General features: G+C 50.0%; 2 protein-coding genes across 5 annotated transcripts in view; both read left to right on the top strand.

The window, feature by feature from the left end:
• C11H21orf58 (chromosome 11 C21orf58 homolog) overlaps positions 1–3193 on the top strand; it is a 40846-nt gene extending 37653 nt beyond the window's left edge. For 2 of the 3 annotated variants that reach the window (XM_042861835.2, XM_042861833.2), the window contains exons 7-9: positions 1145–1383; positions 2075–2137; positions 3004–3193. In XM_042861835.2, coding sequence (XP_042717769.2) covers positions 1145–1383; positions 2075–2132 — 297 coding nt within the window. In that variant the 3' untranslated portion in view covers positions 2133–2137; positions 3004–3193. Of the gene's footprint in view, positions 1–1144; positions 1384–2069; positions 2138–3003 lie in introns of all 3 variants that reach the window. The other variant, XM_042861834.2, reaches the window with a different exon arrangement.
• Positions 3194–14823: 11630 nt separating this feature from the next.
• KMO (kynurenine 3-monooxygenase) overlaps positions 14824–22184 on the top strand; it is a 38347-nt gene continuing 30986 nt past the window's right edge. Inside the window, exons 1-2 of one of the 2 annotated variants that reach the window (XM_024111790.3) lie at positions 14824–15013; positions 19135–19204. In XM_024111790.3, the coding sequence (XP_023967558.2) occupies positions 14960–15013; positions 19135–19204 (124 nt within the window). In that variant the 5' untranslated portion in view covers positions 14824–14959. Of the gene's footprint in view, positions 15014–19134; positions 19205–21506; positions 21661–22184 lie in introns of those variants that run through there. The other variant, XM_065562242.1, reaches the window with a different exon arrangement.

Below are 22184 nucleotides of genomic sequence, written 5' to 3'. Positions count from 1 at the left end.
GTTTAAGAGCAGCTGTCGGCTCTCCTGTTTCAGGACAAGCTCTGCAGCAACCACTGCCAACTGGCAGAGTATCGCACTAGGGGAAGCATGAATCTTCTCCGCTGTGCCTGCTCTCAGCCAGGTTTGTTATGGAGTGGCATTTGCACCACACCCCAGAGCAGTGCGCAGTGTGACAAGGGCTGGGGAGGGCGGGAATGCCTGTGCTCATAGGGGGACACGCGAGGAAAATCAGGGTGCTCATAGACACTGCAGCACTGTCTTAAAGGGGGAGTAGTGCACTACGAGTGTCCCAGCACTGCCAGAGAGATCCCATCCGGCTGCCCCCCCCACCTGCCCCGCACACACTCTGTCTGCCCTTCTTTGTACTCTCCTCACTCCAATTTTGGTGGCTTTAACATCCCGGGTGAATATTCTCGTCTGCATTGAATGGAAGGGCAGAGCCTTGTTTAATGCGGTGCCTGATGCTGCTTGTCCCTAGCCTGGGGGGGGGGGGGTCTGCAGGAGGGGAGAGCAAACAGCCTGATCACAGGCTAAAGGAAATGAGAAGAGTAAAAGGTCAGGAGCCTGCACCTAAGAGCCAAGGAACAAGCAGAGCCGCCCTCTTGTTCTTTACATCCCCTGGCAAGGCCAGTCGCTTTGCCCCGGCCGTTCCCGAGGTGGGGGAGTGGGAGTGGAGCCGGAGCGTGCGGTATGTCTGCACTGCAGTTAGACACCTGCGGCTGGCCCATGGCAGCTGACTCGACTCACGGGGCTGTTTAATTGGGTTTAGATGTTAGAAGCTCTGGAACCCCCCAAGGGGAGGTCCCAGACCTGGACTCCAGCCTGAGCCCGAACGTCTACAGTGCAGTTAAAAAGCCCCGTAGCCCAAGCCCCTTAACCCAGGTCAGCTGGCATGGGCCAGCCGCCAGTGTCTAATTGCAGGATAGACAGACCCTGGCTGTCTGGGTGGGACCCAGTCACCCATGCCATGCTGCAGTTGTTATCGCACTGTCGTCAGTGTAGCTGGGCCGTGGGCCCAGGACAAGGGAATGCTCTTTATGAAGAGTGCTCCAAGCTGGCACTCCGTTGGTGAGTAACAGACCATTGTGCTCGCCTGCCATATGGGTACAAATTTAACAAATTTCCCTTTTTCCCTTAAATTGAGGATCCCCAGTTTGCTGCTCCAGTTGTTGTGAAAGCAGAAAAACCAAGGCCATCCACAGTGCATCATCACCACCATTACCCTTCCCCAGGAGTGCAGGCCATTCCTTCTCAGCTGCCCCCAGTTGGCTACTCCATGTGGCCCCCTGTGATGCCATCCAGCCTCATGGGACAGACTGGAGGATTCCCATCCGCTGTGCATCACATGTCTGGCCCAACTAGCACCTTCCCTGCAATGCACACGTAAGTCAATAAGCTGCCACGCCAGGAGCTGTTCTAGTCCCTTTCCTCCTGCCGCCTTGGGGTGGCTAAGCGGGCTCATAGGAGGCCAGAGCAGCAGATGCCCTGAGGTCCGACTTACCGTTGGTTTCTGACTACCCCACAGGGCCAGCCCAGCCTATTTTCTTTAATATGCTTTGCTTTGCTTTGCAAACTGAGTTTAAGTGACAGCAAGCGTTCTGTGGTGCTGGGAGAGACTCTGCGATCGGAGCTGGCCTTGCTGAGTAACTGACCCTCACTGACTGCTGGTCAAATGGGAGATCACACAAGAGCTACAAATACGACAGTGGAAACAGCGTTTGGGATACTATCCCTGGGGGACACCAGCTGGAAGATCCCAATTGCTCCAGTTGGCAACTGCTTTTCGGAATGAGTAGCAGGGATGTTGTTCTGTGGCTCCTGGGTCTCCATGAGAGCTCAACGGAGCCCTTTAAAACCCGAAAATGCCCAGCATCCACTGTAATCAAACTCGGGTTATCATTGCCCTCAGGCGTGACGTCCCTAAAACACCAGAGAAACAGTGTAAGGTTTAGGAACAAGACTAGACCCTATGACAAATATTTATTGACCAGGAAGAAGAATTTATTCCTGGAATAAAGCTGAGCCCTTGGTATGCATCCATGTTTCTAACTGGTTTTTCTTTTTCCAAGTGTAGTACCCGATGGACTCCTCCACAGCCTGCCCCCGGGTTTGTAGACTCCTCAAGCCTCTAGCAAAGGTAACCAATCATCTCAGCTCTTTCTTTCACAGTGCACCTCTGCCCTGTGTGCTCCCTGCTGTCCCAGAGCTTCTCCTGACTGGATATTGCCAATTGCAGCAAGTCTGCTGGGCTGGCTTTTGGGTTTTTGCACAGTCGTCCATTGATGTCTCAACCTGGCCATTATTAGCCAGCCAGCTCCTTGGGAGTGTCGCGGTCTGAGCAGCCCTTGAGGAGGAATCTGAAGACACAGACATGTCATGGCAATGGGCGACTCCACAGAGGGAATTTGGCCCCGTAGCTGAGGGGTTTGTCGCATGGCACTGTTGTTGCTTTCATTTGAATCACGCATTTGTTTCGGTGCCATATCTCTGACGTTACAGCCTGGAAATGCTTTGTAAACAAAGTGCCAGATGCAGAGGCTGCACCCTGAAACATAGTGAGGACAGGGATGGACGGGGTCTGTTTGCATTGGCATTCATCCCGCTGTGCTCACGGTGGGATCTGAGCTCGGGACCATAGCTCAGGAGAGGGTCAGCTAAACAGATCATAGCATGTTGAACACTCCTAACCCTGTTGCTTGATAGACAGCGTGCTGCAGGCTAGAAGAACTATTCTCTGAGAGCTAAACACTGAGCAGTGCTGGGCACCTGTAAGTCTCACCGAAGTCAATGTGAGTTGCTGGTGTTCCACCCCTCCACAGTGCATCCAGCCTGGGAAGATTTGGGCCACATCATTTAAAAAGGATTTTCCCCTTTGTCTCTAAAGTTCCTCTCTAGCCAAGGGTCCCGTGCCCCTATGCACTTGACACCATCCTTTTATAGTTACACCAAGCATATGCTATGGGCTAGCATCATATACTTGACAGCCATTACTTTCTGTTGCAGGTGGCTAGTGAGTGGACATGGACTGTATGCGTCACCCATGCACGTGGAGCATAGCATCACTGGAGATGACTTTCTTTAGAGAGTTCCTAAAAGATTCTGGCTGACAGGAATCTGCTTTATAAATAGTCACGTGCCATTAGTGAAGCTGAGAGGTAGCAGAACTGTGTAATAAACTGTGGAAATACAAAAAGACATATTGTTACCGCTTCTGGATCTGGGCAGTTAGCCAAAACTTTGGGGTCCTGTCAGGACCCTTATGAAAGACTCCCTAAGCTTATTTCTACCAGCTTAGTAAAAACTCCCCAAGGCACAAATTCTGCCTTGTACCGTGGATTAGGTAATGCTGCCACCACCAAGTGATTAGACAAAACTCAGGGAAAGGACCACTGGGAGTTCCTACTCCCCTCTAATATCCCCCCAAGCCCTACACCCCCTGTCCTAGGGAGGCTTGAGAATAAACAAGATGAGCATAGACCAACCTTGGGGTTTTTTAGGACACTAAAAAAAAACCATCAGATTCTTTAAAAAACAGAACTTTATTACAAAGAAAAAAGGTAAAAGGAGCAACTCTGTAAAATTAGAATGGAAGATAATCTCACAGGGCAATCAGATTCAAAACACAGAGGATTTCCCTCTGGGCAAAACTTTAAAGTTACAAAAAGAAAACCAGGAATACACCTCCCTCTCAGCACAGAGAAAATCACAAGCCAAAATAAAAGTAAGATAACACATTCCCTTGCTAGTACTTGTCTTCGGCAAGAACCCGGAACAGACAGACACAGAACAGACAAACAAAGCCTTCCTCCCCCAGATTTGAAAGTATCTTGTCCCCTTATTGGTCCTTTTGGTCAGGTGCCAGCTAGGTTACCTGAGCTTCTTAACCCTTTACAGGTAAAAGGATTTTGTGCCTCTGGCCAGGAGGGATTTTATATTTATATTCCTGTATACAGGAAGGTTGTTACCCTTCCCTTTATATTTATGACAGGCCCTGAGGCTGTTTCCATTAGAAGGAGAAATTGATGATAGACAGCTATTTCTTTGATGCAATCCTGATTATTTAGGGAGAATGTAAACAAAGTCCTATTTCCTTGAACACAAGAGGATGCAAACAACAGGAGACAGTTTCTTTGCTCACAATTCCAAGCTTCTATTAGCCAGCACTTGACCCCAAAGCTCTTAGGGTTTGTCTATACTGCAATCAGGAGCTGTGATTGCAGCAGGTGTAGACAACCAAACTTGCTTTGATGCTGCTGGCGTGAATAATAGCAATGCAGCCACAGCAGAGAGGAGATGGCAGCCACTCAGGTGTGCACCCGGGGTCCTGGCCGGGCAGGGCTAGCCCATGCAGCTGGCCAGGTTGCCATGGCTTCACTGCTATTGTTACTCAAGCCCTGGCTACATGTGCTGCAATCACACTCCCAATTGCAGCGTAGACACGCCCTTAGCTTTTCCTCAGGGTGATGCTACCAGTGCCTCGGTGGCTGTGTCTGGCACTTCCTTGCTGCCTTCTCTGTCTCCTTTTGTGGTGTTTCTCCTTCTTCTCTTTCTGTGTCCCCTGTCCCTCCCCCAGATCTACCGGAACAGTACCCAGGGAAAGTACCTCTGCCCACTTATTTCAAATTCCTGAGTGGCCTCACATGTGCCTCTGTTCTGACTGCAACGTGGCCACAACTGTTCAAAAATCAAAACCAAACTCTCACGAAAAGCCCTTTCTTTTCCCCATGTTACAGGGAATTTCTCCCCCGATCCCATAGGCCTGAAGTGCAGGGTGAGTCTGGGCCACCAATGGGGTTTAGGTCCAATATGGAATTTTTAGTGCACAGTAGCAAGGTTCAGACAGCCAGTTAGCACACAGCGGGCTAATACATGGTGGATTTACACCCCAGCTTGCCACTTACTAAGTCTGTATAAACAAGCCTCTCCTTTCCCAGGTGATTCACACTAGACTACAGACAGTGGCCATGCCTGGTGGGGGAAGGAGAGTGCAGATGTGGATCAGGAGTCACAAAGGAAGCAGTATTTACCTTGTTCTTTAACATAAATGCACACAACTGTGTAGCATTCAGTAACAGGCATTTATTAGCATTGCAATACGCATCTTATTTCAGGGCTCCAGAATTCCCTTTTTCCTCAGCATAGCTGTGTCCACCAACAGGTCTCAAATCTTTACATTTCTCTTCTAAAGGACAGGTTGGCTGCAGCCTCCTGCTCAAAGTCACTTCCTTGAAGCTCTAATTTTCCTCAGGAGGGCTATGTGCATTGATTCCTTGTACCTGGTATTACCAAGTGTTTTTTCTTGGATAATATTACGGAAGTTGCTTAAGTTGAGCATGCATTTCCTCCCATTTGTCTCATTATTCCACAAACTTCTACCCGTACACTCAAGATCAAGTTCTGGTAAATTCTTTTCTGAGAGTTCAAGAGGCTTCTCCTGGAACCTGCAGGAATTTCATATTCTTCAGTTGTATTTTGTGAATTGTCAAGGTTTTGTCCTTGTCCATCAATTCTCATACGGCAACCTGCAATTCTGAGTCCATCCTGTCTCTCTCTCTTTCCACTGTCTTCTCTGAGACATTTGAAGAGACTCAGTTTGAGATTTTGGTTGAGTTATCTCCTCTTCACTGTCTTCTGTGCTCTGATTTGTGTCCAGTGCAGAATGATGGATCCTTCCTTTCATTTATATTTATTTATTATCCTTACTTTCCTCCTTATTTTCTATTATTTTTCCATGGGAAGTAGCTTTTCACACTTTTTTGCAGGTGTTCCAGTTCCTTTTCTTCTGTTTTTTCTGTAATTTGCCCAAGATGGTTTCAGAGAGCTTCTTCCACCTAGGCCAGGAGTATCCATATGGGTGGGCATTTCTGAAGTGTAGAAAATAAATTGTCTTGTCCTGTTTTTATGCTGGAGCCATCTGATGCCTGTGAAGGAGACTGGTCTGAGGTTAACTGATTCAGCTTTCCAGCACTGGAGTTGACACATTCTACTAGTGTTAAAATGAAATTAAAATGGAACGTCACAGCAAGGTACCTAGAGAACTGTTTTTTCCCTGAGACAAGTGTCTACAATTTATGACTGAGTGAGATGACAAAGTCCACCAGGAAGGTAATCTGTGAAATTCAAGTCCTTCCAGAGCTGTTACAAAGAGGAGGGAAGCTACAGTGGGGGGCAATCTGCAAATGGGGTGTTTAGTCCATCTTACCCAGAACTGCCTTCAATAGTTGGGAAGCTAAATTTGGCATAGTTAAAAGGACCTACATCATTTGGGAAGAAAAAGACTTAGTAGGAAGGGCCACATTTCCCAATGCATTTTAGGCCTGCAGTAAAGGTCACTTAAACTCTGGCACCTATTTTTGAAAATGTAATTCCTCATGAAAAATGAACTGTACTATAATCCATAGAGTCATGCGGAGTCTACCCAGGGGATTTTCAGTAACGGATATAACGCCACTTAGATTGCTTGGGTAATCTTTACCGCCCCTCATCTTTTTACTGACTTCTCTATATTTTCTAACTAACGCTACAAGCATTCTGAACTGACTTTATTCCTGTCTATCTGCTAACATAGAAGGAGGTAGAAAGAGTAGGGCCAACCACAGGTTTACCACGGGAATCAAAGCAGTTTTCCAGATTATTCAAAACATGCACAACCACGCTAAGACTTTTACTGTATCTTCCACCTATGTTGATTGTGAATTTCTGGACCTCAGTTCTTCTGTAGACACACCACTGATAGTTTTAAACAATGCCACAAATCAGCATTTTTGGATGTTTGGCCTATATGGCCAGCCACAGTGTCTTCTTCATTTCACCAAACAGAATAAATATTCCACAAATTAGACTCCATAACTGACATAGTGACAGAGCGTGGTAAGCTTCCTAGGACTAATTAACTCAACGACTTTATCACTGTATTAACAAGTCTCTCTAGATTTGTGTTTCTCAAAACATTTCTGTCTACAGGACTTTCCACAGAAGATAACATGGACACAATATTTATTAATGGTTGATAGAAGGAGGTGGAAAACAAATGTGTTGATGGAAATTGCCTCGGTGTGTTCAGAGATTACACATCACGGATATGAAAAGAAGCTGTGAACACCACAGCAAAGATGATCATAGCTGGTTCTATTAAGTTCTGCAGGATCACTGTCATCATAAAAAGTCCTAACGGAGAGCCCAGACTTTCCCTAGAATAAAGCAATAGAACCTATCCAACCGCTTAGGGTGATCTGCCTACAACAAATATTGGCACTTGGGCTATTAGGACTATATTGAATGAACTGCCCTTTTAAGTGATGTCCCTGTGATCCTTCTCAGTGCATCATTCAGAAGTCTGTGCTCTGGATATTGGAGGCCAATCTTCCCCAACTGTTGTCTTATAGCTAGCTACTCTCCCCTACTAGAACCATGGACTAACATTCATCTTAGCCAGGGTTTGAATCACTGCAGTCATATGCAGTAATCTTCATCCAAAGTCCAGCTCTGCATACATATAGTCCACATCTTTTATTACACAATTTAAAACAAAGAAAAAAGGTCTTATTTTTAAGTCTGACTTACCATTATTTGGAGTTACTGTTCTGACTAGACATTCTCCACTGAGAAGGATGTCAGTAATGGAACCTGTTTGAAAACAGAAAACTCAGAGATGCAACAGACATATTGCATGACCTTTATACAGATTGTGAAGGCGATGTGGCTGTGAGACATATCTGCACTCGGGTCATCCGGGCTATATTGGCTGGGTCCCTGTCACCCTTCCATGTGCATCTCACTGAAAACTGCTCTGGCTCCTGGAAGAGGCCTTTTCCCCGACAGAGGAGTACAGCTCTTGGGGTATCCTTACATACGTGTTCCTAGGCTACAAGCGTTGGCTTCCCCTGAAGAAGTATCATTCATGAGCGTAATAGTATTTTTAATAACTGCACTCTCAAAAGGTAGTCTGCAACCAGACTTCACAGGGATACGGTCAGTTCATCACACAGTCCAAATAAAGAGAATTGAACTGCACCTACACATATTGTGACGGGTTGGGTCACAGAAACCCCCTTGGGAGCTGCCACCTAATGTGCCAAGACTACTTCTGCCCCTGCTCCTGCTTTCCCTGCCAGCTCAGGACTCCAGCACCCTGTCTTGCTGAGCCAGACACTCCCGTCTGTTCCAACACAGACCCAGGGTCTGACTTACTTGCCCCAAAGCTGCAAGTTTACCTGAAAACAGCTCACAGAAGTGTGCTTGTCTTTAGCACTCTGATGCCCAACTCCCAATGGGGTCTAAACCCAAATAAATCCGTTTTACCCTGTATAAAGCTTATGCAGGATAAATTCATAAATTGTTCGCCCTCTATAACACTGATAGAGAGATATGCACAGTTGTTTGCTCCTCCAGGTATTAATACATACGCTGGGTTAATTAATATGGAAAAAGTGATTTTATAAAATACAGAAAATAGGATTTAAGTGGTTTCAAGTAGTAACAGACAGAACAAAGTAAGTTACCAAGCAAAATAAAATAAAATGCGCAAATCTATGTCTAATCAAACTGAATACAGATAATCTCACCCTCAGAGATGCTTCAGTAAGTTTTTTCTCAGACTGGACACCTTCCAGGCCTGGGCACAATTCTTTCTACTGGTACAGCTCTTGTTCCAGCTTAGGTGGTAGCTAGGGGATTTTTCATGATGGCTCCTCTCCTCTCTTTGTTCTCTTTCACCCCTTTATATATCTTTTGCATAAGGCGGGAACCCTTTGTCCCTCTGGGTTTCCACCCCCCCCCCCCATGGAAAAGCACCAGATTAAAGATGGATTCCAGTTCAGGTGACATGATCACATGTCACTGCAAGACTTTCATTACCCACTTGCCAGCACACACATATACAGGAAGACTCACAGGTCAACACAGCCATCTGCAGACAATGGTCCTGGTTAATGGGAGTCATCAAGATTCCAAACCACCATTAATGGCCCACACTTTGCATAATTGCAATAGGCCCTCAGAGTTATATTTCATATTTCTAGTTTCAGATACAAGAGTGGTACATTTATACAAATAGGATGATCACACTCAATAGATTATAAGCTTTGTAATGATACCTTACAAGAGACCATTTGCTTGAAGCATATTCCAGTTACATTATATTCACTTATTATCATGTTTTTATAAAACCATATAGACTGCACAACGTCACATATATAATCACAGAATTCCAAATCTCTCCACACACTATCAAAAATGCATTTAATCATTTAATCAAAAACAGTTCTGATTTACTGTTATTTGGAGACACTCTTCTGACATCACACAGAAGCGGAGGGTACGTGATGAGGAGACGGCATCCCTTTGAAAATGGAAAGTCTAAAGAAGCACTGAACGTATTGTATGACTGTTGTGCAGAATGTGTGGGTCATAGGCGCTGGCTTTTGTTTTTCCTAGTGAGTGCTTGACCCGGGCTCTGCCCCGAGGCCCCACCCCACTCCATCACCCCCACAAGTCCCCCTTAACTTGCTCCTCTCAGTCCCCTCTCCTAAGCACCTCCCGCCAGCCACCGAACAGCTGATTGGCTTTCTTATGTTCATGTTCAGCTTCATCAGCGAAAGTAGATGTGGAGGCGCCAGAATTTCTTTTCTTCAAATATTTGTCCATTTTTGAGTCTTCAATTCAAAATTCACCACTGCACCTTAATGGTTGATAAGAAACCCTGGCTACTACGTGATCCCACACGATCAGCAAGGTCATCTGAGCGTAGTGTGATGTAACGTCTGTCTCACGCAGGTACACCCACAGAGCAACAGCACAAAATGTAATTTGGTTCTGACACTAATTAAAATAAATCAGATTTTTTTTTCCTCACAAGTGATTTTTCCAGAATTCTGCGGCACACCCGTTCATGCCCAGTGGCACAGCAGAGTGCCGCGGCACACCGGATGGGAAACACTGCACTAGGCTGCAATTCAACAGTCGTTTGATCTTAATCTAAATGCTATTCTGGTTACAGGGGCCATGATTCTAACATGGCTGTGATGGGGTGTCTCCCCACACTGGCCCATAAGGGGTTAATAGAGCCCTAGGGAGGCTGCGCAGGAGGCAGCCAATTAGAGAGGGGCTGCAAGGAGCAGCCAATCAGGGCCGGGGTGACCCATATAAGAAGGGCTGCAGAACAGAGCAGCTGCAGTTGCTCCCTGGAGCTCAAGGAGGGAGGCCTAGCTGCCTTGCAGGAGGAAGAAAGCCAGCATCTTGTACAGAGCAGGGCTGGGCAGGATCCGGGGAATGACAGTGAGCTCCTGGCTGACTGCTGGAATGCTGAGGCCCTGAGACAAGGGCAGAGAAGGTGCTGGGGCTGCAGGGAAGTGGCCCAGGGAAGTAGACTGAGGGGTTGGAGGGGATGCAGCACAGGGCTGCCGTCTACAGGGTCCCTGGGCCGGGACCTGGAGTAGTGGGCGGGCCCGGGTCCCCCCCACCAAACCCTCACTTGCCACTGAGGAAGTGGCTGGACAGAGGACTGCCATTCCTCCAGAATGGGGGAGCATAGAGTATGGCTCAGCTGGAGGGTTGTGTCATGAAGAGGACGCCGCAGTCCTAGGAACGATGTGGGTCCCTGGAGCAGAAGTGGGTGCACTGGCTAGCAGAGCTGATCCCCTGAGACATCCAGCAGGGGGCGCTGCAGTGGTGAGTCGCATCCCATCACAATGGCCTTAAACTTCTGTACAGCCAGATTAGAAAACAGATTTACCTGATTTGGGTAAATATAACTTAAGCTCAGTATTTAACTCCTGTATGTCGTTAACCAAAGCATATTGTGGCAAGAAGTTCCACAAATTAGCTCAATTTTTTTTATTTTTCCGGCATGCAAAATTGCTGTTTCGTCAGTTCAATTCATTGTATTCCAAAGCATGCTAAATATTGCACACACAGGAGGAGGGTCCGAGCTGGGGCCAAGGGGTTCACAGTGTGGGAGGGGGCTCCAGGCTGGGGCAGTGGGTTGGGGTGTGGGAGGAGGTATGGGATGCAGGCTCTGGGGTGGGGCTGCAGATGAGGGTTTTGGGGTGCAGAAGGGGGCTCCAGGCTAGGGGATGGGACCACGGGGTACAGCGCGTGGAAGGGGGATCTGGGCTGGGGCAGGAGGTTGAGGTGCAGGAGGGGGTGACGGCTCTGGATGGGGATGCGGGCTCTGGGGTGGGGCTGGGGATGAGGGGTTGGGGTGCAAGAGGGGGCTCCAGGCTGGGGGTGATGAGGGGTTTGGCGTGTGGGAGGAGGCTCCAGGCTGGGGGTGGTGAGGGGTTCGGAGTGTGGGAGGAGGCTCCAGGCTGGGGCAGGGGTAGGGGTGTGGGTGAGGGCTCCAGCTGGGGGCGCAGGCTCTGGGGTGGGACTGGGGAGGAGGGGTTTGTGGTGCAGGAGGAGGCTCCATGCTGGGGCCAAGGGGTTCAGAATGCGGGAGGGGACTCAGGCCTGGGGCAGGGAGTTGGGTGGTGGGGGAGTGAGGGCTCTGGGCTGAGGGTGTGGGCTCTGGGGTGGGGCTGAGGAGGTTTGGGTGCAGGAGGGGGTTCCGACCTGGGGAAAGGGGTTGGGGCATGGGAACAGGTTTGGGGTGTGGGCTCTGAGCAGCGCTGACCTCAGGTGGCTCCTGGGAAGCGACGGCATGTCCCTCAGGCTCTTAGGCAGAGAGGCGGCCAGGGGGCTCTGCGCGCTGCCCCTGCCTGTAGGCGCCACCCCTGCAGCTCCCATTGGCTGCGGTTCCCGACCAATGGGAGCTGTAGACCTGGTGATCAGGATGGCGCCTGCGGGCGGTAGCATCGCACAGAGCCCCTCTAGCCGCCCCTCTGCCTAGGAGCCGGAGGGACATGCTAGCCTCTTCCTGGGAGCTGCGCAGAGCCAGGCATGGAGCCTGCCAGCCCCACTGAGACCAACTGGACTTTTAGCGGCCCAGTCAGCTGTGCTGACCAAAGCCACCAGGGTCCCTTTTCAATCAGGCATTCCAGTTGAAAACCGGATGCCTGGCAACCCTACCCAGAGGCCCCTTGCTGGAGGCCTCTCAGCTCTGCATCACCCCACCCCAGAATAGAGTAGTGGAGAAGTTTTCCAGGCAGACTAGAGTGGCTTCAGAGATGCAACCAATCAGGGGCTGCTGGAGCAACCAATCAGGGGCCAGAAGGGCCATATAAAAGGCAAGCAGCAGAACAGAGTTCAGTTCTTGCCTAGAGCTTGAAGAGGGAGGACCAGGAGCCTGGCTGGTTGGAAGGCCTATGGACAGGTCTGCGCAGGCAGGCTGAGTCTGGGAGGACTGAGCCAAGAACCTGGCCTGACCCAGCAAGGACACAGAGCTGGGCCCAGCTGGTCTGTTTGCAGACTGAGCCTAGGGAGGCCTGCTGAAAGGACACTAGCTGTGAGTACTGAGGTGGGCCCTGGCTGCGTTGTTGAAGAAGGCAGGGCCTCTGGGAAGAAGCTTTAGAGCTATTGCCCCATATCAGGGCCGGGAAAAGAATCTGAGACTGTATACCCTTGTTGACGTCATTAGGCCGAGTGAACCAAAGTCCTTCCATGTTTAAACTCTGTCCTTCCAAGTTTAACTGTAATCGACCTCAAAAGCCAAGGACAGGAATTGGAATGTGTAAACAGACAGTTAGCAATTACGACCTTGCTCATACCAGGTATCAAGCGATAATGATGAGGTTTGCATGTTTCTAGCTGGGGAAGGGGTAATAAACTAAGGGTAAACAGGACCAAATAACTGTTTAGAGGAGTGTTACTAACAAGCTAGATTTATTGCCCTAGAATGATTTAACGGCTTAAATGTATAAACATGCCTTCGGTAGGGAGGGGAGGGGGAGTAGAGGGGGGGTGGTAGAGAGGGGGAGAGAGGGGGGGCTTAGTTGTAAAATGTATAAGAAGAGAGAAACTGTTTTTGCTGGTGTGCTTGATTTGAGACTTGCCTATCTCCTTGCATCACTTTGAGATCTCAAATAAACTTTCATTGTTTCTCCACCCCCGTATGTTTATTGGCGCGAAGCACACCGGGCAACGAATCCCGCTGTTGCTGTCCTCGGGCCTCTGTGCCGGCAACACCCTGGAAGGGGGGGGACAGTGAATATGGCTCAGCCGGAGGGCTGAGTTGTTGAAGACCTGCTCAAAAGAAGTGCGATTGCAGGCACTATTGGCCAGGGAAGGGGGCGCTCATGAGAGGCAGGAGCCAACCCCCTTACAGTCCCCCTGCTCCTTTCAATCACTCTGTCATTATTTATCTCCAGCAGAACAGCTTCAATGGGGGAGGCTGCAGGAGCCCCCATCAGAACATCCCTTTGCCCAGCGCTTAGAGCAGCTGCCTGAGAGGTAGGAGACCCCTGTTCGAATTCTTTCTCCCCCCCCCGCAGAGAGGTGGGGAGTTGAACCTGGGTTTCCCACATCACAGGTGAGTGCTTTAACCACTAGGCTAAAAGTTATAAGCTGGCCACTGCTGCCACCAGCTCTTCCCCTGTTTTGTATGGAGTGAGGCAGGCGATAAACTCATTCCTGCAAAGAACCCAGCTTAGGTGCCTAAACCACCCGACTCAAGGAGAAGGGTTCCCATTTGGCGATGTCTAGCGGAGACAGTTGTCTCCCTGCAGCCCAGACTTAGGTACCCCTCGCTGAGAGAGGGGAGGGTCCATACCTAGTGTGCTGGCTTTTATGGATCCCATTCTAAGGCGCTTCCCCCTCCCCATTTGTTGTATAGGGAGCCTGGCGCCTAACGCAGTTTTATGGATCGCGTTGTTCCTGTGAGTTTCTACACGCCAAAAAGTTAGGCGCTGCGGCTGTCAGCATTGTAGAAATTTTGCCCCTTGGCGGATCCCACCCAGTGTTGTTTGTGGGAAGGACTTTGCAATATAGGCATGAGGCCTCACCGCAAAAGCGCAACGGCATCGAAAGCGTTGCACCCCGTGCCCAGCTTCTGCCAGGATCCCGCACTCCCAAAGCCGGACCTGGGGGCAAGGCGCACACCGTAGGTTGTCTCCGAGACAAGTGTTCGTGATGCATATGAGGTATTATCTCATGGTCTGAAAGATGCTGTTGCAGCTGCAACCTTGCAGCGCACTGGTCAGCAACCAAATAAATGCAAGTTATCCCCATAGCCGACACCTGGCACGTCTTGTGTTCTGTGTTGTTGAGAAGGATCGGCGTGGGATACCAGAGGTTTGTTCACTCTGTGTGTGAGTGTAAAACACCAACAGTCAGGAAGGGGGGGGGGGTTGGATGCGGTGACAGGGGGCAGTCGGGGGGCTGTCAGGGGACTGGGAGCAGGGGGGGTTGGATGGGGTAGGAATCCCAGGCGGGCTGTCAGGGGGAGAGAAGCAGGGGGGGTCGGAAAAGGGGCGGGGGCCAGGCCACGCCTGGCTGTTTGGGGAGGCTGTGCCTCCCCTAACCAGCCATCCTTTCAATTTTGGAAACCCAATGTGGTCCTCAGGCCAAAAAGTTTGCTCGCCCCTGCTCTATAGCATGAGCTAAAAGCCAACTGCCCATTAGCTAAGGCTGTAGAGGAGACATTTTTATCTCTCTCCCTCTTCCCCCCCCCCGCCCACTAGATAGGCCAGAACACCACACCCAGAAGGTGTGTGGATTACATATGCAGCACAGCAGTCACACAATAGACTTTTGGAAATTTCAAAGATACCTTTGTGTTTGCAACCCACCACTGTAAATAATATCCTCTCCCCACCCAGCTCCCTGAGCAGAGCTGGGCCCTCTGGCTGGATCTGGCCTTGTCACATGGGCAGAGCTGATCCAATTATGAATTTGAGGTTGGCGTAAAACCTGAATATTAACCAAGGAAGCTGAATCAGAGCATGACTAGACTGCCTACTTCCCCCTCCCTTCTCTTTGCTCTCTGGCAAATGCAGCACATTTGTGTAACAGGGTGAGCAGCGTCACTAGTCTCTCAGGGGACAGAAGACTGCAAAAAGCATGCTGTAGTGAGATTGTTGCAATCATGAATTCCACTGACATTCAGAAGGGGAAAGTAGCCATTATTGGAGGTGGTCTGGTAAGAAACTCACCCTTATCTCTGTTGTGGTTTGATTGTGTTTGCTCAGAAGGGATCCAGGACTGTGGCATGGGATGAGAACAGACTGCCAGGCAAGTCATTCTTAGCAAGACCTGAAAATGTGAAGAGCTGTAGCAAAGTGATTGGTGTTTGGGTTGTGTAACTGGTCAGATCAGGCCCAGCTTTCAGAGTGAAAATCATTGGGCAGGCTGCAGCTACCACTGATAAAACCGGGCTCCTCCGATCAAGGCAGCTGCCCCTGGGTGAGGTGTGATTGTTGGGAATAGCTGCTAGTGATAGTTGCAAGCGTTTGAAATGCAACCAGCTCTTTTGCCTGCTTTCTACAGTATTTGCTTGTCTGTGCTTTGTAAACGAAGGGAATAACCCCTCAGCTGGTGAGTTAAACCTCACTGCTACCTTTTAGCCCTCTGCCTTCATTAAGGCACCGGCTGTTTTCAAAGAAGCCTGGAAGCTAGAATGGGTTCAGTGGAGCTACTGCCGGGGGCAGTGCCTAGTGTGTTTGTGCAGACAGGACTTTGCACCACATGCATTGCTGTGTTTGCTGGGTCGCACCTTTCTTGGCGGAGCTGAGCGAGAGGCTGTTGGGCAGAAAGAGCTTGTGAACGAGTAACACACTAGGGTGAGACAAGTGCCAGGATTGGGCGTGAAAAGCCACACTTGTCGCACAGTGTCCCTGCCATTTTCCCAGAGGAAATTCCCTGCCTGGGACTCGGTGGACGGGTGTTGCTGACACCTGGCAGTGTAACATGCGGCAGTCCCTGGTCTGCCTCACAAGCGCTGGGGATAAACTTTTGCCATCACAGGCCCCTTTTCTGCATCGCAGCTGAACTCTAGGAGGCCGCACAGGCCACGTTCTGGCTCCTCAGAAAGCTTTACACAGCGTCGCACCTCAGGACTGTTGTCTGACTGTGTTAGTCACCGCTCCCAGTCAGCCTCATGCAAAGGGAACAAACTTCCAACCGAATACAACCCAGAATCGTGTCAGCAGGATTTGGAGTGTTGCCTAAATAACATTTAAACAACAATAACGGGGACTCGACTGTTTCCTTACACAGACCTCCACCCCTTTACAACTGTTACAGATGTTTCAGCCTAACATTTACCCTTCTGCCTGGATTGCTGAACTCCCCTGGCCCACCCGTGGAATGGGGGTGACAATGAACGTATTGGCAGGGGGATTCTGCAGGAACTCTCACCCCATGTCTGTCCATTGCCTGCCCAGAAATTAATCCTGGCCCCCATTCCCCCCAGTGCTCCTCCTGGGGTTCTTCACCCCACCCCAAGCCTGTACTGCAGCAGAGTCCCCTCTCCCCCCCTTCAGGACTGATGATGGGGGGCAGCTCCAGGGACTCTGTGTCCCCCCTCTACCCCTACCAGGTGGTGTGCAGGAGGATGGAGGGAGGAGCAGAAGACACATCCCATCCCCATTGCTCACAGGAGGGTGGGGCGGGAAGTGGGGCTGCCCTGAGCTGCTGGCTCTGTGCTGCCCCCCTCCCCTCCTGTAAGAATGGCTTTGGGTGGGGAGAGAACTCTTCCTACAGCAACTCGGATTGGTTGCTCTGCTCCAGGAGGCAGGGCAGTGGGGCAGGTGGCCAATCAGAGGAAGTATTTCCCCCACGCAGGGCTCATATTTGCTACAGAGCTGGAGTCTCTCACATCATCACCAGTTGGTTCCAGCCCCAGCCAGTCCTGTCGCTGCTGAAGCCTCAGGAGAGCTGGGAACAGGATGGTGGGCCATCCTATCTGAGTTGCAGTGCCCTGCCCTCTGCATGTGTGCAAACCTCCCCCCCACCACGTAGCTGCCCCCTTCACTCCCCCCCCGACCCTCCGCCCCCCGCCCTGTCCCCCTGACTCCCCTTCCCTTGTCTTTCCAGTTAGCTGATCCCCTCCTATTTCCCCCCACCCTCCCCCCATCCAATGAATAGTGGCACTAATGTGCATTTCGTGCCATCACACAAGTCACTCTGCTGGTGAATTCCTTCCCCACGCTGGGTCTCTCTGGTCTAGTTAGATGGTATCATCTGTTTTCTTGTGCTCCCCCAATCTGTCTGTATCCATGTGTTGTCTCTTGTCTTATACACATCTTGGGCACATAGTCCCTGTCCCAAGATGTGCACAGCCTTTGTTCTGTATTGGTGCAGCACCTAGCACAGTGGGTGGCCTGGTCCAGGACTAGAGCCCCTACATGACAGTAATACAAAGAAAGAAATAACAACAATAATAATGAAATTTATGTCTCCTCCCCACTGTTGATCTCCCTTTTCCTTGAACTTAAAATCAAATCCTATAGGATAACGGACGTGGGGGACAGTAGCATGAAAGCAGATTTGGCATGTTTGCCGGATCTTTGCTCCTTGACTAGCCAAGTCAGTGGAACAGAGCCCTGTAACAAAGGGTCCGGGTTGTCTTCTGGCATGGATTTGTAGCAGACCTTGTGGAAAATGATGATGGATATGCAGAAAACAAGGGCAGCAGCTGTGGACGCTTCCCAGGTTGTTAGGCTCCTCTCCACCATCTGCCTTTCGCATGAAGCAGTCTTGTCTGGGCCTGTCAGGGCTCAGTGCCCTAAAACCACCAGCCTCTGGCAGCACAGCACAGGCCTTGCTCTCCGTACAGGTAGTGACGGGCACACGCCAGTGCCTGAATACGTGGCGTGTTCCCTGCAGTGTCCAGTTCCTTATCCACTGCACACTCACTGAATGACCAGGCCTGCTGTTCCCAAAGGAACAGGACCTGCCATATTTGTGAGCTTCAATTCAGGACCAGCACTTTGCTTAACACACCGGCACTGAGATATATTTGTATTGGAAATCAAGACTACGTTTATTATCAGACTAGAGAGTCAAGTGACTGTGAGTAAGAATACTGGAAACAAAGGGTTATGTATAAAACAAATCACAACACGCTTTTTAAAGACTAGACGTAACTAACGAGTTACTCTCTTGTCTAAAAAAGCTTATCACACCCAAAGTTCTCTCCAGCGTTTCCAACCAAGTCTGGCTGAGCCCCCATTTTCATGAAGCAAAGTCACTGGCCTTTTACTTTCTCAGTGAAGGATGCCAGCATGTCTTCTTTGCCTCACAAATATAGTGGAGAAAACCTCTGATGTGCAGCTCTAGACAGGGCTCTCTCTCCCCCACACCTGCTGTTTTTCTCTTCCTGTTAGTTTCTCTTCTTAACGTCCCCTCAATCCTTCATTTGCATGCAGTCCAGACTGGTGATACAAGACTCATAGTGAATGAGAATACTCGGTCTACATATAAACTGATAGCCGGAAACATCTCTTGTCTGACAGAGAAACTGTTTTTCACCTTTGCTGTGACCAGTACCTTGATACAGACTTTAAGAACATATTTTCAGTATCAACGTATGATTCCTTATCTAGTATCTCCACATACATTTCTTGATGCTATTCATAAGCAATGTGACTCCGGCTTTCACTTGGGATCATTCTTTGGTGAACAGGAATGTACATGGCAGACGCAGGAAATTCCTGTAACAGCTCTGCATGCGTTTGCCAGTTGGCCTTAAGAGGTTCTTAGGTCACAGCACCAGTCAAAAGCATGGTGTATGGGCAATATACGATCTAGATTTGCCTTTGTAGCACTTTGGGCATCTAGGCAAAGTTAGCCAGTCATAAGTTCCCTGGAGTCAGTTTACAAGAGAAACACCCTAAATTCTCTCGCGGGAGGTAAACAGGGGCTTGACAATTGGTGCAAATTCCAGCTTGCCCTTGCCTACATGTCAAAGTTACACTGCTTGCTGAATCCGGTGTGTGTGCCTGAGTGTAGACAAGGCCTAAATTTCAGTGCAACTTAGTGTGAAGGGATCTTTGGTTGGGAACTTTGACCACCGAGTCCTAGCTACCCTGTATGCATGTTAGGGATTCTAGGGCACCTTTCCTAGGAGAAGAGGTCTCTCGGGTACATGGTCAAGATACCCCATTTCCTGCTGAGCTGTGTACCAGTTGGTTGTCACCGTCCCCTCTATAAGAAGCTGCCTGTCAGTGATGCTGCATGTTTATAATTGCAAAGCACATTCAGAGTCTCTGCAAGGAAATTGTTCTATAACTGTAACATATTTCGGTCACTCTCTTGTAGGTGGGTGCTTTAAATGTCTGTTTCTTTGCAAGAAGAGGGTTCCAAGTTGATATGTATGAAGCCAGAGAAGGTGAGCCCCATCTTACGATAATTACACTATTAATAATCTGATCACTTCTTTATTTCCACCACCTCCTAAAAGGGAGTGAGGTGGGGCGGGGAAAGGAATGTTATGGGCAAAGACTGGAACAAACAGAATCTGAAAATGTGTCTTTAGAATATTTCCTTTGCTTTCACTCTGAACATACGTGATTGAAATGCTAGCATTTACTCTGCAATGTGCCTTTCCGAATGTGCAAGTAGAGTGACCAGACGTCCCGATTTTATCGGGACTGTCCCGATATTTCCTTGTTTGTCCCGCCTCCCGACCGATGTGCGATCAGGACACTGGACAAACAAGGAAATGCTCCGGAGCCCGGAAGTGCTCGCGCCCGCCCCGACTCCGCCCCTGGCCAGTCACGTCTGGGCTGCTGCCCAGCTGGTGCTATCCCGCGGCGGCCCCGGAGTGGGGGCAGCAGGCCCCAGCCCCCCCCGTCCCGCTCGGGTCCCGCAGGGGAACGAACGGGGCTGGGCTGCCGATGCCTCCGCCCTGGGGCCGCCGCGGGATAGCACCAGCTGGGCAGCAGCCCAGACGCGACTGGCCAGGGGCTGGGCGCAGCATGCGCGCTGCTGGGTCCCCGCAGCAGGCCCCGGCTCGGGGGGTTCGGGGGGCGCCAGAGCCACAGCCGCCGAGCGCCATGGCCGCTTCCTCCCCCGCGGCAGTGGGAGCTGCAGCAGCGGCTGCTCCCGTGTCCCGCTGCCCGGGGGGGAGAACAGCCAACGCCTGGCCCCGCGGGCCGCCCCCCTCCTCTCCCTACCACCCGACTGAGTCCTGCCTGCTCGGGGCCAGGCCGGACTCTCACTCACCCCGGCCCCGCGCTTCCCCTGCGTCTCCCGGGCCTCCCTCCAGCGCTTGGGGAGGAAGGGTGTGTTGTTGTTGGTGGTGGTTGTTTTTTTTTTTTTTTTTTTTTTTTTTTTTTTTTTGGTGTGTTTTTTTTGCCTCGCCACGACCCCCCCCCCTCCCCCTCCCGCGCGTCCCGATATTTGACTTGGGTGATCTGGTCACCCTATGTGCAAGTAACATGATGAACCCAGCTGTCAGAACTGTGGCACTTACAGGTGCCCTTCTTTTTATGTACCTATTGTAAGGCTGATTTGAACACCAAGTTTGACCACAGAAGCTGTACCAGAACCCTGGCAGTGAATGATTGATTAACGCTGTAGAATTATTTGCTGACTCTCTGGGTTTGTCAAGGCTGAAGGTCACGCAAGGTTTGAATACTCCATTCCCCTCATTCCCAATGCTATGTGGAGAAAGAGCTGCAAGAGGAAGTTATTGCACCCAGGGCTTGTATTTAACTTCTAAAGTTAACAAGTCCTCTAACAAGTTTTCACTAAGGACGAGGCTAGTGGTAATGGTGTCTAAAGTCTTATACACACAAAGCATCAGGAAAAGAGGATACGCTCAGACGAGTGAATGAATACCCAGTACTGCTGAGTCTACAGCAGTGAGCCAACAAAGTCTTTTGCACTTCCAAGAACTAACCTGAGATCTTCCGAGAGGCTCACAGATGTGAGCATACATGGATCTAACTGATTGGCAAAAGACCAGCTAATATTAGAGGGCTATGGATAAAAACCCCGTTTTTTGCAATTCCTGGCAGTACTGCCTCAGCTGATGGTATAGCATAAGGTAAGCTGCCGTAAATAGCGCCACAATGCATGCCCTCTTCCTTGGAGATGTTCTGAGCACCCAGGTATATTTTTGCTGAGGAAGGGGACCCCCTCTTCCCCCAGAGGCAAATACATGCACTACCTTGGTTCATTTCCAAAAAATTGCAAAGATTACTGGTTACTTAAAAGCCATTAAGCAAAACTAAGGGTACGTCTACACTACCTGCCGGATTGGTGGGTAGTGATCAATCCCCGATTGCTCTGTCATCGACTCCTGTACTCCACCACGGCGAGAGGCAGAAGCGGAGTCGACGGAGGAGCGGCGGCAGTCAACCCCCACGCCGTGAGGAAGTGAGGTAAGTCGACCCTAAGATACGTCCACTTCAGCAACACTATTCTCGTTTTCCTCCCCCCACCCCACCCGATGTAGACCAGGCGTAGGAAAGTGGAGTATGGTTACACCATCCCTTTTGCTAATGGACACCTATAATAGTATCTAGTGCTAACGGTATTCAGAATAGACTGAAAAAATAAACACGTGTGATATTTATCAGTTTGGGTTCTCCTGTACCAGGAACTAGACGTTGACTTAAAAATCCCGTCTGATGGGACTCCATTACATGCTACTGATGCTGTTCTGCTTCTCCTTTAAAACGAAGCGTCCAGGTCAGCTGAATAGTTGTACGTCTTCACGAAGCTTGTCCTGAGCATAAATCGTCTTGCCAGGGCAGCGTCAGGCTCCAATGGAGCTCCTCACAGCACCCCCCCCAGTACTGGATGTTTGCAGGATTACACCCTTCAAAAGCACCCTAGGTTTGTCTCATCCTTGTCCAAGTTAATGTTGTGCATGTTCCAGAACCACTTCTCTGCAAATGGTGGACAAGACTTGCCGCAGTAGGGCTGAGGCAGCTTGGCAGGTACCTGGGGAACCTTGCGCAGGCCTTGCTCCTGCTGTCCCTAGCTCAACCCTAACGCTCTGCAGACCTGTAGGTGGAATGGTGCCAACTTCCCAGGAGGAACTAATGTACGGACTCTCTGTCACAGTGAGGGAAACCGCCATTGTGCTGGGTGACCTCAACTTGCACAGAAGTGACACCAAGCATATGTTAGCATTCGGTCTCCAGCTCACCTGAAACCACAGTAGTCGTGTAGGGTGCTCCAGACAAACACATTCAGCCAGGCATGCTTCAGTCTGGGTGTGAACACTGAAGACACCACAAATGTTTAACCAGCACCTAATCCAGACCAAGATCAGGGGCTCGTCCGTCCAGGGGAGTTAGTAAAGCTGGTTTGCCTCCCAGAGCTTTTGACTCCTCTATGCTGTCCTAGGACATGCT

Source organism: Chrysemys picta, chromosome 11 (assembly GCF_011386835.1).
Source record: "Chrysemys picta bellii isolate R12L10 chromosome 11, ASM1138683v2, whole genome shotgun sequence".
In the NCBI taxonomy this organism is placed as follows: Eukaryota; Metazoa; Chordata; order Testudines; family Emydidae; genus Chrysemys; species Chrysemys picta.
Note: the sequence above shows the minus strand (reverse complement) of the source record. Positions and strands in the feature narration are given on the sequence as shown.